This window comes from Sarcophilus harrisii, chromosome 3 (assembly GCF_902635505.1).
Source record: "Sarcophilus harrisii chromosome 3, mSarHar1.11, whole genome shotgun sequence".
In the NCBI taxonomy this organism is placed as follows: domain Eukaryota; kingdom Metazoa; phylum Chordata; class Mammalia; order Dasyuromorphia; family Dasyuridae; genus Sarcophilus; species Sarcophilus harrisii.
The window spans coordinates 50,897,655-50,912,550 of record NC_045428.1 but is presented as its reverse complement, the minus strand read 5'-3'; the positions used below and the strand labels follow the sequence as shown (position 1 = coordinate 50,912,550).

General features: G+C 43.5%; 1 protein-coding gene across 1 annotated transcript in view; it reads left to right on the top strand.

The window, feature by feature from the left end:
• The window catches only part of GRK7 (G protein-coupled receptor kinase 7), a 37,814-nt gene extending 23,341 nt beyond the window's left edge, over positions 1–14,473 (top strand). Inside the window, exons 3-4 of the mRNA XM_003766108.4 lie at positions 5,970–6,244; positions 13,225–14,473. Of these exons, the coding sequence (XP_003766156.1) occupies positions 5,970–6,244; positions 13,225–13,558 (609 nt within the window). The 3' untranslated portion in view covers positions 13,559–14,473. The remainder of the gene's footprint in view (positions 1–5,969; positions 6,245–13,224) is intronic.
• Positions 14,474–14,896: the final 423 nt, after the last annotated feature.

The following is a 14,896-nucleotide window of genomic DNA, read 5'->3' as shown; positions in this document are numbered from 1 at the left end:
GGATCATTAGCCCCTCTTGCTGTTCTCTGTGCGCTTTGGGGCATCCCCCAAAATCGTGTTCACACAGCTCGTGTATCAGCCAGTCATGCATGTGCCCGTGGGGTGCAGATGCCCCCCAAAAACATGTTCATCCACTCGTGCACCAGCCAGTCATGCATGTGCCCGTCCTGTGTGTCGGGGCAGGTTGGGAGCAAGCGTGAGAATGGGTGGGATGTAGAAGAACTGTAAAAACATTATGCTTTGCTAGAGTTTCTGGTGACAAGGCTCTCCCCCATTCCCATCAGTCAGTGAACAGGCAGCTAATGGGGGCCCGGCTGCCTGGCCACAGACTGCAAGTCCTTAGTGAAGGCTGGGCAGCCGTTGGAGGAGAGTCAGGGGCTGGGGCTGGTGCCCGAGGTTCCTTCTGACTCTGATGAGAGGAGAAAGTCTGGGGACTTTTTTATTTGGGGGAATCTCCTTTGTAAATCAATCACAGTAATATGGGCTCAGCCTATACCCACAGGGTTTATCAAGAGGATCAAACAAGATAACATGTGTGTGTTTTGAAAATTAATATTTGCTTTAGAAAGAGAAGGTGGTTTGAGTATCAAGAGCCAGTGGGGAGCAGGGCTAGTGAGTGGTGGGCGTGGAGCAGGGGCCCAGAAATTTACTGCCTTTGCCTAGCAGGTCCAGTCTTAGTGTATTTGAGCCTCAGTTTCCTCATCTGTAAGGTGGGAATAATAGTTCCAAGGGATCTCGGCATCAGATTCAGAATGGGAAGAGGCCTCAGAGACCATCTCCCCTGGTACTCCCATTTTACACATGAAGAAACTGAGGCCCATGAGTTTAAATGGCTCATTCTCGACCCCCAGTCCAGGACTTCGTACATCTTAAAGCCAGGAGAAATGTGAGAGGGTAGTGGGGCTGGAGGAAGTTTGGGTGCCCACAGAGTGCCATGGGCTCAAGGATCCCTGCCTGGGGACGACCCATGGCCCACTGGGGATGCCAGAATGTGCTCACAAAGGAAGTGCTCCCTGTTTTCTGAGAGTGCTTGTGCCTGCGGAGCAGAGCCAGCTGGACAGAGGGAGAGGGATGGGGAAGGGGGAGAAAACCAGCCACGAGGAATGGGACTCATTCATCTGACCTGGGCTTGTCTGTCTGACAGACCCATGGCTGGGGACTGGTTCATTCACTGCCCCACACATGGCTGTCTTCCTGGCCCCACAGGGCTGACAGGACTCAGGTCCTTGGGAGCTGTGGGAGGGCAAGGGAGAGTCAGAAGAACCATGCTCCGGATCAGAGATGTGACCCTGTGGCTTCCAACAGGTCATAAATTGAGTGCTGGAAGGGCCCCTGAGCTCATCTCGACCACCCTCCCCCTCTCTGCCTTCGTTCTGCAGATGAGAAAGCTGGAAACGTGGTTTGTCCCCAGTCAGAGATAACCAAGGGCTGACTGCAGTGCACTGGACCCCAGGGGCTCCCACTCCCCAACCCAGAAACATTTTGCACAGTCTGGATCACTGTGTGACCTAGGACGAGTCATGACTCCTGCTCTCCGTCCCCATAATTTTATCACACTGCAGTAATTAGTGTGAAGGCAATAAAGAATTCAGTGACCAGGAAGATTTTTTTTTTTAATTTCCAACAGGAACTGGAGTCAAAATCAGCCTCTGAGTTTTAAATGAACCTTTAATTTTATTCTGCTTAGTCATGAAATATAGGCTGTGTCCTGTGTGTGCTGGATGCCATCCAACACCAGGGGGTGCCCTGGGTATTAACCAATCCAAGCCAACTGGTTGCCAATCGCTACTAAACTGTACCTCTGTTGGAGCTGGTACCAAGTCTAGGGGTATCCAATCAGATCTCTTGCTCCCAAATTTTTAACTATTTCCTCCTTCCCTTCATAGCTGTCAAGAGATTTCTGCATGAAACATTATTTAGAAAAGTGTTTCATGTAATTCTCAAAAGTGTGATCCAGGACCCCGTGGGGTCCCTGAGGCCCTTTCATGGGGTCTGTAAGGTCAGAACCATTTTTTACAATAACACTAAGATATTATTTGCCTTCTAAAATCATCCTCCCTTCCCTCTCTTTGTGAGGTTGGATTTTCTTGATGTACTTCAACCAAAGTAACATAGGGAAATACATTCAGCCCTGTCTTCTATTAAGTCAGATATTAAAGAAATTTGCAAAAATATGTCAAATGATACATATTCACTCATCTCACTAAGTTTTTTATTATTTATCCTTGTTATTTATTTAAAAAAAATAAATAAAATAATAAATAGGATAATAAATTTAAATTAATTGTATTTCACGTTATTTATGTTACTATATAATTGTATTTTAAATGAACTGATAAATATTTGTTTTTTCAGTTTTAATTTCTAATATGATAAATATTGATGGATGTAACCCACATAAACAAAAGCTCTTGGGACCATCAGTAATTTTCCAGAGTATATAGGAGTCCTGTTTTAAGAGTGTTAAGGGATCCTAACTCCAAAAACTTTGAGAACTGCTGGTCAAAAGGATGAAAGAAATTTTGTTACTGTTGTGGTCTGTATCTGTGATTTCATTACTGTAGGAAACTTCCAGGGGGAAAACTCTGTCTCCCAGTGCAGATCAGTAGCTGTTCTGTAACTTCATTGGTATCATAATCGGAGGACTTAGCGTGTGACTTTGGGCAAGACATTTCATATTCCTTGGTGTGATTTTTCTTCATTGCCAGTGGCGTAGTATCTATTGTCACCCCTAGATATTTCCTGTATTTTCTAATTAATCCCAATTCATCTTCTTGAGTTGATGCTTACTACTTGTATGACCCTGGGCAAGTCATTTCATCCTGCTTGCCTCAGTTTCCTCATCTGTCCAGTGAGTTGGAGAAGCTAGGATGAAGCTGGAGAAATGGCGAACCACTCCAATATCTTTGCCAAGAAAACCTCAAATAGGGTCATAAAGAGTCGGACGTGACTGAAAAATATCTCAGCAACAACCCCCTGGTTTCTGTTTGTGCTGTCCACTGTTAGTCCTCTTTAATAACCAGCTGCAGACTTAACTAGGGATTGTGCTTATCCTTTTAAACTTATCTTATTTTTATTGATGTCTTTTGTTTTTACATCTCCATTTCCAAATATATCTTCCCTACTCCGCTGTCCCGCAAGCCCTTTAAAAAAAAAAAAACGTTTCTAAAAAGAAAATCATGCAGCTCAGCACAGCAGCTCCCACGTCAGCCACGTCTGCTGGTATCTGAAATATTCCATACCCAGAGCCCTTCTCTTAGGCCAAGCGTGGCCATTCTATCCCATTCCTTTCTCCAGGGGGGTTCTTCTCAGTAACATTATTACAGTCCGGGCGAGTAGTTTTCCTGGTTCTGCTTGCTTCTGTTTGCACAAGTTAGTTCATCAAGGTCTTCCTGTGCTTCCCTGATCTTCATATTTGTCATTTCTTACACGCAGTAATATTGCTAATATTTAAGCACCACGGTTTATTTACCAATTCCCCCATCACGGCCATCTACTTTGCTAGAGTACAGAGTACAAAGCCATTGTCATGGGGGGCCTTTGGGGATAGATGCTTAACACTAGAATCTCTGCGTCAAAAGGCATAGACATTTAGCCGCTTCCTAAGCATCACCATCAAATTGCTTTCCAGATTGGTGGGACAAGTTCAGACTTCCGCAAACAATACATTAGGGCAACTGTTCTTCACAGCCCTTCTAACACTATTTTTTATCATTTTATCTTTTTTTTTTTTTTTTTTTTTTTTTTTTTACATGTGGTTTACCTTCTTTTCCAATTAAGCATGAGGCGACTCAGGAGCTAAATCCCAAATTCTTTCCAAAGTATTACTTTCTGTCTCATGGTTTCCCTGGAAGTGTTCATATGCAAATAAGGTCCTAGACCAGACCCACTTAGTTGTAGTTTGGGCCCTTATTGGCTCAGAGTGAATGCCAATAGCAGTTGTTTTTGTTTTCACCAAAAATCCTAGTGTCTTCCCCTCCCAGTCTGATTTTTTTTTTTTTTTTTTAAAGATGGACTAGGTAAAAGAGATCATTCTCTACCTTAGGTCTTACCTCACTTTATTCACTGATTGGGTGTTGCTTCAGTTAAATCTGCTAAAGATTTTAGCTTATAAAGGTCACGGTCTCCCACTGCATCCAGAGCTATCCCTAGTCATCTAGCCTGATCTAGATCTGGCCACTGGACCCAGGTGACTCTGGAAGGGAAAGTGAGGCAGGTGACCTTGTGCAGCCCCTCCTTACTTCTGTCCAATTCACTTGCTTGTCACAGCATCATCTCATGGTTCTCATTGAGAACCAAGGAAAAACAACCACAGTATTTACTCCCCTACTGCCCATGTTCTGTATTTACTCCTCTCTCCAAATCCTCCCCTAATAAAAAGGGCTGCAAAATAACAATGAAATGCAGCACTTGCAAAATAATGGAGGGATATTCTCTTCCTGCTGGGATTTTTTTCCCCCTCAGATTGTATTTCAGACATGGAAGTGATTTGAGTTTTCAAAAACTCTTCCAAACTGTAAGGGCTTTAATGAGAAGGTCAGAAACAAACCATGGATCTGTTATTTGAGGTTCTACAACACTGTCTGCCATCATTGGTTGCACTGACTTGTTTTACCTAAAGAAGTTATCCCAGTTAGCCAGGATGATGATGGTAGATTTTAACAACTGACTCTCAAAAATAATAATAATAAACTTGGCACACTTTTAAAGCTTATCTGTCTGCATCATTAACAATTTCCCCCTTCTGTTTCTTGTTTAGAAATCACAAAATAATGAATCAAGCCCTGGTTTCTAACATTTACCTATTTTTAAAATGTAAAATGCTCACTCTGAAAATATAACAATCATCTCTCAAGTTTGCTCCAGGAAACTCTAGTATATAGTCCATGAGGGGATTAAATTAGATAGCTTCTTAGCTATGATCACATGTAGTAAGATCAAGGAATAACCTTTTTGATTGGATTTTTCTTGTGCAGCAAGATAATTGTATAAATATGCATGCATATATTGAATTCAACAAATTTTTTACCATGTTTAAAACATATTGGACTACTTGTCATTTAAGGGGAGAGGATGGAGAAGGGGAGAAAATTGGAACATAAGGTTCTGCAAGATTAATGTTGAAAAATTATCCATGCATATCTTTTGAAAATTAAAAAGCTTTAATTTTATAAAAAGATCAAGGAATAATAGGTGGGCAGCTGTTTATACTTCTCCACCACATGCAAAAATACCCCTAAGATGCTTTAAGGGACACTGACTAAATCTTCTCTGGAGAGGCATCCTGGTTCATGGAAAAGAGAAGAGTAAACCAGATAACCAATTCAGAATCTCTGACCCTATGACCCTTTGATTTTTAGAAAGGGAACAAGACTTTATTAAGCTCCTAATATGTGCCAGGCACTGTGCTATTTAAGAAAATATTATCTCATTAATTACAACAATTCTAAGAGGTAGGAGCTATTCTGTGGTCCACATTTTATATTCTAGCTGTGTGAAAAGTTTTTAAGCTCCTTTGACTTTAGCTAGGTTTGGTCTTTGGACAGTAGCCGTGCAGTTCATCACCAAGTCCTTAGTGGAAGTCTTAAACTTGGCAGGAGTCAGCTGAGTTATTCTTGGGATGTAGCATTCAAGAAACTAGGATCCTTCTCAAACCACTATGAGGTAGCAGACAAGGATTCTCCTGGAGGAAAACCACCAGAGGTGGTAAAATTGCATAGTACAATGTATGGTATATAGTACAGTAAAAAGTATAAAATTATATAGTATAATGATTGTATAGTATAGTAAAATTGTAGTATAATGAAACAGGAACTGCCTCAGATTTGAGCAACAAAAGGGGGAAGGTGGCAAGAACCAAGAGAATCCACCAATGAGATAATTAGTCCTTGAATTATCAGGACGTGATTATGATCATAATTTTTGAAAATCAACCAAACTATAAAACTCTTTCCTCCCTTTCATTACAGGCTGGAACCAATGGTTACATGGCTCCAGAAATCTTGAAGGAAGAAGAAAGTTATTCCTATCCTGTGGACTGGTTCGCTATGGGCTGTACTATTTACGAAATGGTAGCAGGGCGAACGCCATTCAAAGATTACATGGAAAAAGTCAGCAAGGAAGATCTAAAGCAGAGAACTTTGAAGGAGGAGGTCATCTTCCAACACTCTGGCTTCACGGAAGAAGCCAAAGATGTCTGCCGGCTCTTCCTGGCGAAACGCGCAGAGCAGCGCCTAGGAAGCAGGTAAAGGCAGAGGAGGGGAGGGCAGGGATCCCTGAGAGGCCTGCAGGTCAGGGAGCAGAAGCTGCTTAGCTAGTCCCCCAAGGGTGGTCTTCCCCTGCCTGATGGAACCACAAATGGACTTATTACAGGCCTGGTCCCCTCCTCCCCCGCCTCCTGCATCTACTCTGGGCCCCTCTTAGATATTAAGCACTTACACGGGCCAGGCACTTTTGGGCTCGGGGGGCTCATCTCCCAGTGAGGGAGGCTGGGGTCAGATGGAAAGGTCTCCCGGTCTTTAGGGACAGCAACAAAGCAGATGGCCATGCTGCTGGTTCTGTGTGATTCCCTCACACAGGGCCTGATAGTGTGCCATTTTACAAGGAACTGGCTGGTGAGGACCTTCATTTGTGGGTTCCTTGGCCATCACCCTTGTGTGCCTGCTCCCCCCATGGTGACCATGGACCTCATAGAAGCATTGACGGCACCCGGGACTTTGGGGCTCAGGATGGACCCCGGCAGGGCACCATGATGCTGCATGTTGTCTCCCTCACAAGAATGGGAACTCCTGCACTTAGCCAGTGCCTGACCCTCAGGAGTAAATGCCTGCTGATTTATTGATTGGAGCTTGTTGTTCCACCATCTGTCTGCCATAGAAATACCATACTGTTCTGTCAGGTAGCAGGTATGCTACTGAGCATGGGACAGTGCTGGGTGTGGGGACAGCGCGGTGTAGACGATGGCTCAGTTTTTTTGCTTGTGAAAATGAAAGTAAACCCATGTTATCTTGCCAAAAACCAGTGAGATTCATAATACACAAAATCGGTGGTATGTTTCAGGTTACCTACTACAAAAGCATGGTTTGATTAAACTCTATTTTCTCTTACTGTGAGGATGCTTTTGAAACTCTGAAAAAACCTATATGATAATGTGATCTAATAGATTTAGAACAGTGACTCTGCCAGTGTCATAAGGATGAATGTGGAGCCTGAGTCAGGATTAAAATCCAGATGCTTTGTTTCCAAATCCAATGCACTACATACCACTTCCTTAAAGTTTTTTTGGGTTGTTGTTGGGTTATTTTTTTTCTGCAAACTGCATTTTTGTGCTCCATCTAAACCAGTCTATATTCCTCAACCCATTGCTTGATTAAAATGTTCCTCTAGATTTTATAAGCTTCCAAGATCTATATTCATCTTTTGGGGTTCTTTTACCACTTTTATGTATTTATTTCCTTAAAGTCATGTGACTTTTTTTTTTTTTTTAAACAAACATAGCAATGCTTTTAAACCCCAAGTCTTGTTATTCCACTCATGTTGCTGTGGCTCAAAATATATTTGGTACACCACGTTTGGAACTGCCTCTGTAGGTTTCAATACATTCTTCTAGCTATCCTTAGTGGCAGATCTTTGCCTTTTAAGAATGGACTTTAGAAACAGAAAAGTTATCTGGAGGCAAGTCTAATGAAGAGATCAATCTGGGTTATTACTGGTTTGAGTCCAAAAAAGAGGAGGGGGGGGGGTGTAATTAGACAAGTTTCCCCATTGCAAGTGTTAATAATTGCCTAAGTTGGTTCTGAAGGCAGTTCCAAAGCTAGAGTTTACCTAAGTGAGGAAGATAACGCTTGACTATCCTCTCTGAACCTTGCTTTTCTTAGAACCTACCTAATAAGGGAGCTGAATTAAGTGATCACCAAAAAAAACTTCCAACTGTAAAATTGTGTAATTCCCAACTGGATGTGTAAATTCTGTGATTCTCCTTAGTTTAAAGTCATGGGTTGTGCTTTTTAAAAATAGGAAATGGACAAAATGCTCAAAGAAGATGCTATCTCAGAGCACGGGTTTTGCCGCAGGCTTCCTACTACAAAGCATCTGTTGTGGCTCTCTTGAATAACTGTTTGTGAAGTTAAGGAGCACAGCATATAAATAACAGCTGCTCAATAACACATCCCCCAACGATTTCATTCCGACTCCTCATTGATTCTTTATTAAAAAAAAAAAAAAAAAGTTTCATTCACATAACAAAACGTGAGTGTTTTCCTAAAGTCTGAACACGTTCCAAGACGGCAGATGGCTCGGCCCTGGGTCCAAGCGTCCTTAGGGCCATGTTTGGACATTTGCAGTGAAGACAGAGCTCCAAGCCTGGGAGAGGCTCTCCATAACCTGCAGTCCGTCCTTCTTCCGGAGAGGCCAGGAATGTTCCCTCACCCCTTGCTCAGCTCCCTCATGGGACTAAATGAGGTGGGCCCTGGCCCCAGGAAGATGGCGGCCTGCAGGCTTCCCCAAGGTCTGGCTGTCTCTTTTCATCACGTGGCCCCTGAGTGCGGCAGGACAAGGGCCCCAGCGAGCTCCGAGGCTCCCGACAGAAGTGCTTCCAAGAGACACACAAGAGATGACCCCGACATCTGGGCTGGCCACCCATCCTCCCAGGCCGGCCATCAGCAGGTGCCTCCGGCCTCGGTCAATAGAAGGAGAAAGCTCCGCTTTTCTCCCCAGCCCGACTCTCCAGAATGGGGAGAGAGCGCCTGTCGCCTTCCTGAACCCCGTCCCACCAGACTAAGAGGTGGGAGAAGCTCCTGGCCCCTAGGCAACGATGCTGAAAGCTTCTGCGGGCTGTGCCAAGCCAAACTGGGGTGACTCGTAGAACAGATGCCCCAAAGCCGCCGAGCCCGGGCCAAAAGTAACAGCCCTGAGTACTACTTGACCACAGAAGTGGGGAGAGCGTCCCCAAGCTCCGCTGGGGCTGTGGGAGGGGGGCCTTCTTTGCAAGCGTTTGTCCCGTAGCTACCAAGGGCAGGGCCTCTGGACCCAGGGAGAGGGAAGGAGCCGGGGCCCTGCCCTCAGGAGCTGTCGGAACCTTAAAGAGCTTGTGATTGCTCTCTCTGGGTGGGAATGTCGAGTCAGGAGGCTGAGGCCGGCCCATCTGTGCCTTGTTTTGCCAGAGTGTGCTATTAAAGAGCCGCTGTTCCTGATGTAAAGATTAGTCTTGTAATGCTCCCTGAGGACACTAAGCCTCTCAGCTTTCTCTAGCTGCATCAGTTAAAGCTCCTCAGAGCTTGTTTTTATGTGTACTTTTGACCTCTGGAAAAATGTGCTCCCTCCTGCAGTCAGGAGGCAGTGGGGCTCTCCAGAACGGCCTTGCTGGCCCTCGTCCAGAGGATCCACCGGCCCCCCATAGGAGTGATTGCTCTCTTGTCATCCATGATCTGACTTTGGTTTTTATGGGACCCAAGACCCTCTGCTTTAATGGCAGCAAAGTAAAACATCTGAGACATTCCCCCTGAGCCACAGCAGGAAGATCTCCGCAGAGAACCCCAACTTCTGGGAGGGAACTAAAAGAGCTTCATATCATTAGGTTCCAGTAGATGGCAACCCTGTTGCTCTCTTGGATCAGTCGATCCTGACCGGAATGGTTTTTAGAAGGAAATAGGCAAAATATTAGAGAATTGCATTCTGGAACTCCTGGTTTGGGTTCATCCCACAGTGGAAATGTTTGAATAAATGCTTGAAAGAGCCCTCTGGAAGCCCTAAGTAAAGAATCTGAATGGAAACAGATTGAGGTTCACTAGATAGACATATCTCTCAATGTATCAAGAGACAGACAGACAGATACAGAAACAGAAAGAGAGGAATGGAGGGAGGAAGGGTGGGTGTGATTTGGGGTGATTAGCTGGGACCTGAGATTTCATTAGGGAACTCAAAGCAGAAATCCCTGCACTGAGGTAGATTAGTATCTCACCTGCAGTGTATGGCATAGAATGTTGCACTGAGAAAGGGAGCAAGAAAGGGAGGGAGGGAGGGTGGGAATAAACATTTGTTAAACATTTGCTGGGTGCTAGACACTGTATTTTTGCCCAAAACAGCCCTGGGAAGTAGGCACTGTTATTGCCCCCTCTTCTCAGCAGACAGGGGCTGACTTGCCCAGGATCACACAACTAATTGTCTAAGGTCGAATTTGAACTCGGGTCTTGCTGACTCTCTCCATGGGTTCATATAGCTGCCAAACCTAGCTCCGGGTACTTGACTGACTAGTGCAGGTCTTAGAGCATTGAACCCTGCCTGACTTTAAGGTTAGTCCTTGCTTATTCTCTTCAATTGCTTTACTCCTGTAGTTCCAATTTTCCAAAACAGTCGGATCCAGTCACAAGCCCACCAATAGGATGTTAGCGTAGCTGCCTTGCCACAGCTCCTCCAGTATCCACTTAATAATTTATCATCTTTGCTAGTTTGCTGGGTATAAGGTGAGAACTCAGTTGTTGGGGGGTGGGGGTTGTTCCAGCATTCATTTTTTAAATAAGATTTTGGAGTTCCAAATTTTTCTCCCTCCCCAAGATAGCAAACAATCTGATCCTAGGTTATACATGTATGATTCTATTAAACATTTCCACAACTCAGTTATTTTAACCTTTATTTTTCTTAAGTTGAATTGGGAAATTTGTTTTGTATAATTGTCAGTCATTTCTAAATCTTCCAAAACTCTCCATGTCCTTGAACCATTGATATATTGGGATTGGCTCTTGATCTTATATATTCAAATCAATTCCTTAAACATCTTGGACAGTAGAAGTATATTTGATTCAAAGATTTTCCCCAACCTTCAGTTTTCCTTTCTTTTTTTTATTCCAATTACATTGGTTTTATTGGTATAAACTTCTAAAAAAATCTTATGTAAAGTTCTATTTTACATGTTTGGTCATGAATTTTCCTCAAAATAATAGCTCTAAAATCCTTCCATTCCACTTCTATTGGTTTGAATTTTATATTAAGGTAACATAGATTTGGTGCTTGTTTTAATGCATATAATGTAAGATATTGACCCAATTTATTTATTATCTTGCGGCAAAAAGAGCAAAATAAAATACCACCAGAACATATGGTTAATTTTTATTAGAATGGGATTAATCACGAGCAGGTTAATTTTCTCTTTTAAACTTGGTGAGATCAGGAAACTCTTGCTATAAAAAAGGGAATTTGCCTTGAAAGAGCCTCATTCCATATCCCAGTCTCCTGTTTACTTCATAGAGGCACTGAGCTGAGAAGAACTTGGGAAGGTATGTGGTCTGGCTTGTGCTTGACCTCCTGGACAGGGTCAGACCTAGTGTGGGTGGGTGAGAGCCCAGGCAGTGGTCAGGGCTATTATCACTTCACGACTGCTTTTCTGAGTGTGGAAGGAATGCATCTTCCAACCCCTCTAGACAACTTGGATAGACCTGAGAGGAATCAAGAAGACCAGCTGGGCTTAAATCCCTCTGACATTCAGAGTTAGCAGAGACCTTCTCATACAAATCCCTCCTTGTGCAGATAGGGAAGCAAGGACAAGAGAAAGCACTTGCCAAAGGTCCCACAGGTAGAACACAATGGACAGATTCCACCTTTAAACTCAAGGTTTCTGTGCACCATCCTGCTTCCTGCATTGTGTTTCTGGGCAGATCATTGAATCTGGGCTTTCATTTTCTCATCTATAAAATGGGAATAATTTATATTATATATTTTGCACCTACCTTAGAGAGTTTTCATTTTAAATGAAATAATGGGTGGAAAGAGATTTGCAGACCTAAAGAGGTACATGTTAGTTATTGTTATTCCTGGAAATCCCAGGATTTTATAGGTCAAAAAGATTTCTAGCGGGAAACGCCAAATTTGTGAGTGTCTCCAAGCCATGCACAGGGAAATAGTTCAAAAGCTTTGCACCTTCAATCCACAGATGGATGTTAAGCATGGGCCATCGAGCTGTCTTTGGAAGAAGGGGAGGATTGTGGTCTGTGCTTCTGTAGGACAGCCATGACAGCGGCAGGGAAGCAGACTGGGGCACTGGGGTGTTTTAGAGCAGGCTGTGTAGGGATGCAAATGGGTGAGTAACCATCACAGGTCGGGGTTAGAGAGTCAGCTGGATAAGCTTTGAAGAGCCTGCTGTAAGTCTGGGAGAAGGGGACCCATAATCAGCTTTATCATCAGCATCATCCTAAGGATAAATAGATAGAGTCCGATACAGAGACACACCCCTAGACAGACACAGATGGACAATTAGATAGACACATAGACATAGAGATTAGTAATTTTTTTTAGTAGAATATGGGTGGGTATATTGAATAAAGGGTCAGTCGTGTAATCAAGAAGACCTAGAGTCAAATCCTGCTTCTGAAAGATCAATTTTGTGATCCTGGGTTAAGTCAGTCAATTTTTCTGTGCCCTACACTGATCAGTCTATCAGTCAGTATTTATTAAATGCTTTCTTTGCCCAGGGGAGTTTCCAAAGCAGGAATTCTTTGTACAGATGAAATTACAGGCCCAGACCAAAATGATGAGAATGATGATAACTTTGACTCGTCACATTCATTAATGTTGTTGACAAAATGACTCAGAATTGAGTGGCCACAATGAAAGTGACTTTCAGGACCGTTTTCTCTCTTCCCCCAATTTCCAGGGAGAATGGCACCTAAAAGATTTTACACAAGTTTCCATTCTGTTATTAAATAGCTCACATCTTCTAAAGGATGTAATTGGTTCCATGGTCTGGTGCCATCCGAATAGATGAGAAAGCAGAAAATAATCTGGTTGTTTACTCAAGAGTCTCCAGCGTCTTAAGCTAATGGGGTCTGGGAATAGGAGGGGAACAATCAGGAACAAGGAAGACTATAGTCCTGCTTGGAGCCTTGGGGAGGATAATTGCCTGTCCCTGACTCACTGCTTCTGTGGCAATGCATGTAGACACAAACAGATCTTAGAATTGCCGCTCAGAAAAAACAAAGCACACCGGGCAACATTCTTTGTTTTCTCCATTCATCTTTAACCCTTAGCAGATTGTGCAGCCTCCCAGGCTCCTGTTCCCAGCTAATCTCCCTTATCTTAAGGGGAAGATGGAAGGTCTCTATCCACGCCCTGGGGTACGGGGAACTCACCCTTTATGTAGGGAAGAGCAGACAACTCCCTGAATACAATGATTTCTCACAAGGGCTCCTTTTGGTTGGTTTGTTAAATTTCGGCTGCTTTCTCTTGTCTTTACAGAGAAGTAGGGGATGATCCCAGGAAACACTCTTTCTTCAAAACTATCAACTTCCCCCGCCTGGAGGCCGGCCTGGTGGAGCCTCCCTTTGTGCCAGACCCCAATGTGGTCTACGCCAAAGACGTCGGCGATATTGAAGACTTCTCTGAGGTCAGGGGGATTGAATTTGACGAAAAAGATAGAAAGTTCTTTAAAAAATTTGCAACAGGCGCTATTCCAATAGCCTGGCAAGAAGAAATTATAGAAACGGGACTGTATGAAGAACTCAACGACCCCAGTAGATTGGGCTGTGTGAATGACAGCACGTCCAAGTCTGGGGTGTGTGTGGTGCTCTGACCCGGGACCGGACTCTGGAGAATACTTGGGCAGGGCCAGTTCCACCAGTAGCTTTTCACCAACTGTGCAGCCAGCCTGGCCACATGCTTCCGTTTGTAAATCACTTTGAGGTCCGCAGCCCTGTGAGTGCGTAGAGTAGCCACAGTAGCCACATCTCACCCTTGTCAGGGAGTTTCCATGATTTGTCCATAGTGGTACGGCCCATAGTGTCTGAGGCAGAATTCAAACCTAGCTCTTCCAGGTCCGGCCCTCCTGACAACCTGGGACTGCCCATGTCAGCCTGGGCTGCAGAGGCTTAGCCCGGCACACGGCAGGCCCTGGAGAAACGCTTCTTCCCTTCCCCCACTGAATGGATCATCTTCTTTTGGTTGGGGGTTTACAAAGGCAGATGATGTGTCAATTTTTAGAGAGGACTATAAAAGGGATACTTGGGTTTATTTTGATAAGTATGAGCATTTCACCATCATGTCCCTATGAATTACGCAAAGTCTCCTAGACAGAGAATGAGACTCTGTGGTATGTTCTGAAAATGATCATTTGCAATTCTTGGTAAACAATCATTTTTTTTTGTTTTCCCTCTTCATCTTTCATTTTTTTTTCTTATACTGTGAAGTTTAAGTGAAAGACTTTACAGGAGGAAAAATTCCTGGCTTTGTCTTTTAAAAAAAGAAATCGCAACTTTTTCATAATATTACAGATTAAAGAATAGTTTTAAGTTGCATCAGTAGATCTCTATAATAATCCTTTAAATAATTCACAATTTTAACTTAAAATTCCCTTGATGGCAAAAATGTTTTCATCTAATAGATATATGAACTGATCAAGTACTGAGATAGATTCAGTCTTTTCCAACAAAAGCAAATTCAGGGGGCAGCTGGGTGGCGCAGTGGGTAGAGCTCCAGCCCTGAAGTCAGGAGGACCTGAGTTCAAATTTGATCTCAGACACTTAACACTTCCTAGCTGTGTGACTCTGGGCAATTGCCTCAGCAGGGGGGGGGGGGGGGAAGCAAATTCAGACTTTAATATCATGTAATAATAATAAAAATAATAGCTAACATGTACAAAGCACCTACTGTGTGCCAAGCACTGTCCTGGGAATGTAACAAATACCTCATTTGGTCCTCACCACAGCTTTGGGAGGTGCACGTAGTTCATTGTTTCGGTTACTGAATCAAAACTTCAGTCTGGAATTTAGACAATGAATTCTCAATCTCTAAAAGAGTTTTGTTTTAAATAATTATGGGCTAAGTGAAAATGAACATAATTGATATGTATTTAGTAGAGTTTCTTTCCCTTCAACATTTTCCCAGTGTAGTGAACTCTAATTTCAAGCAGTAA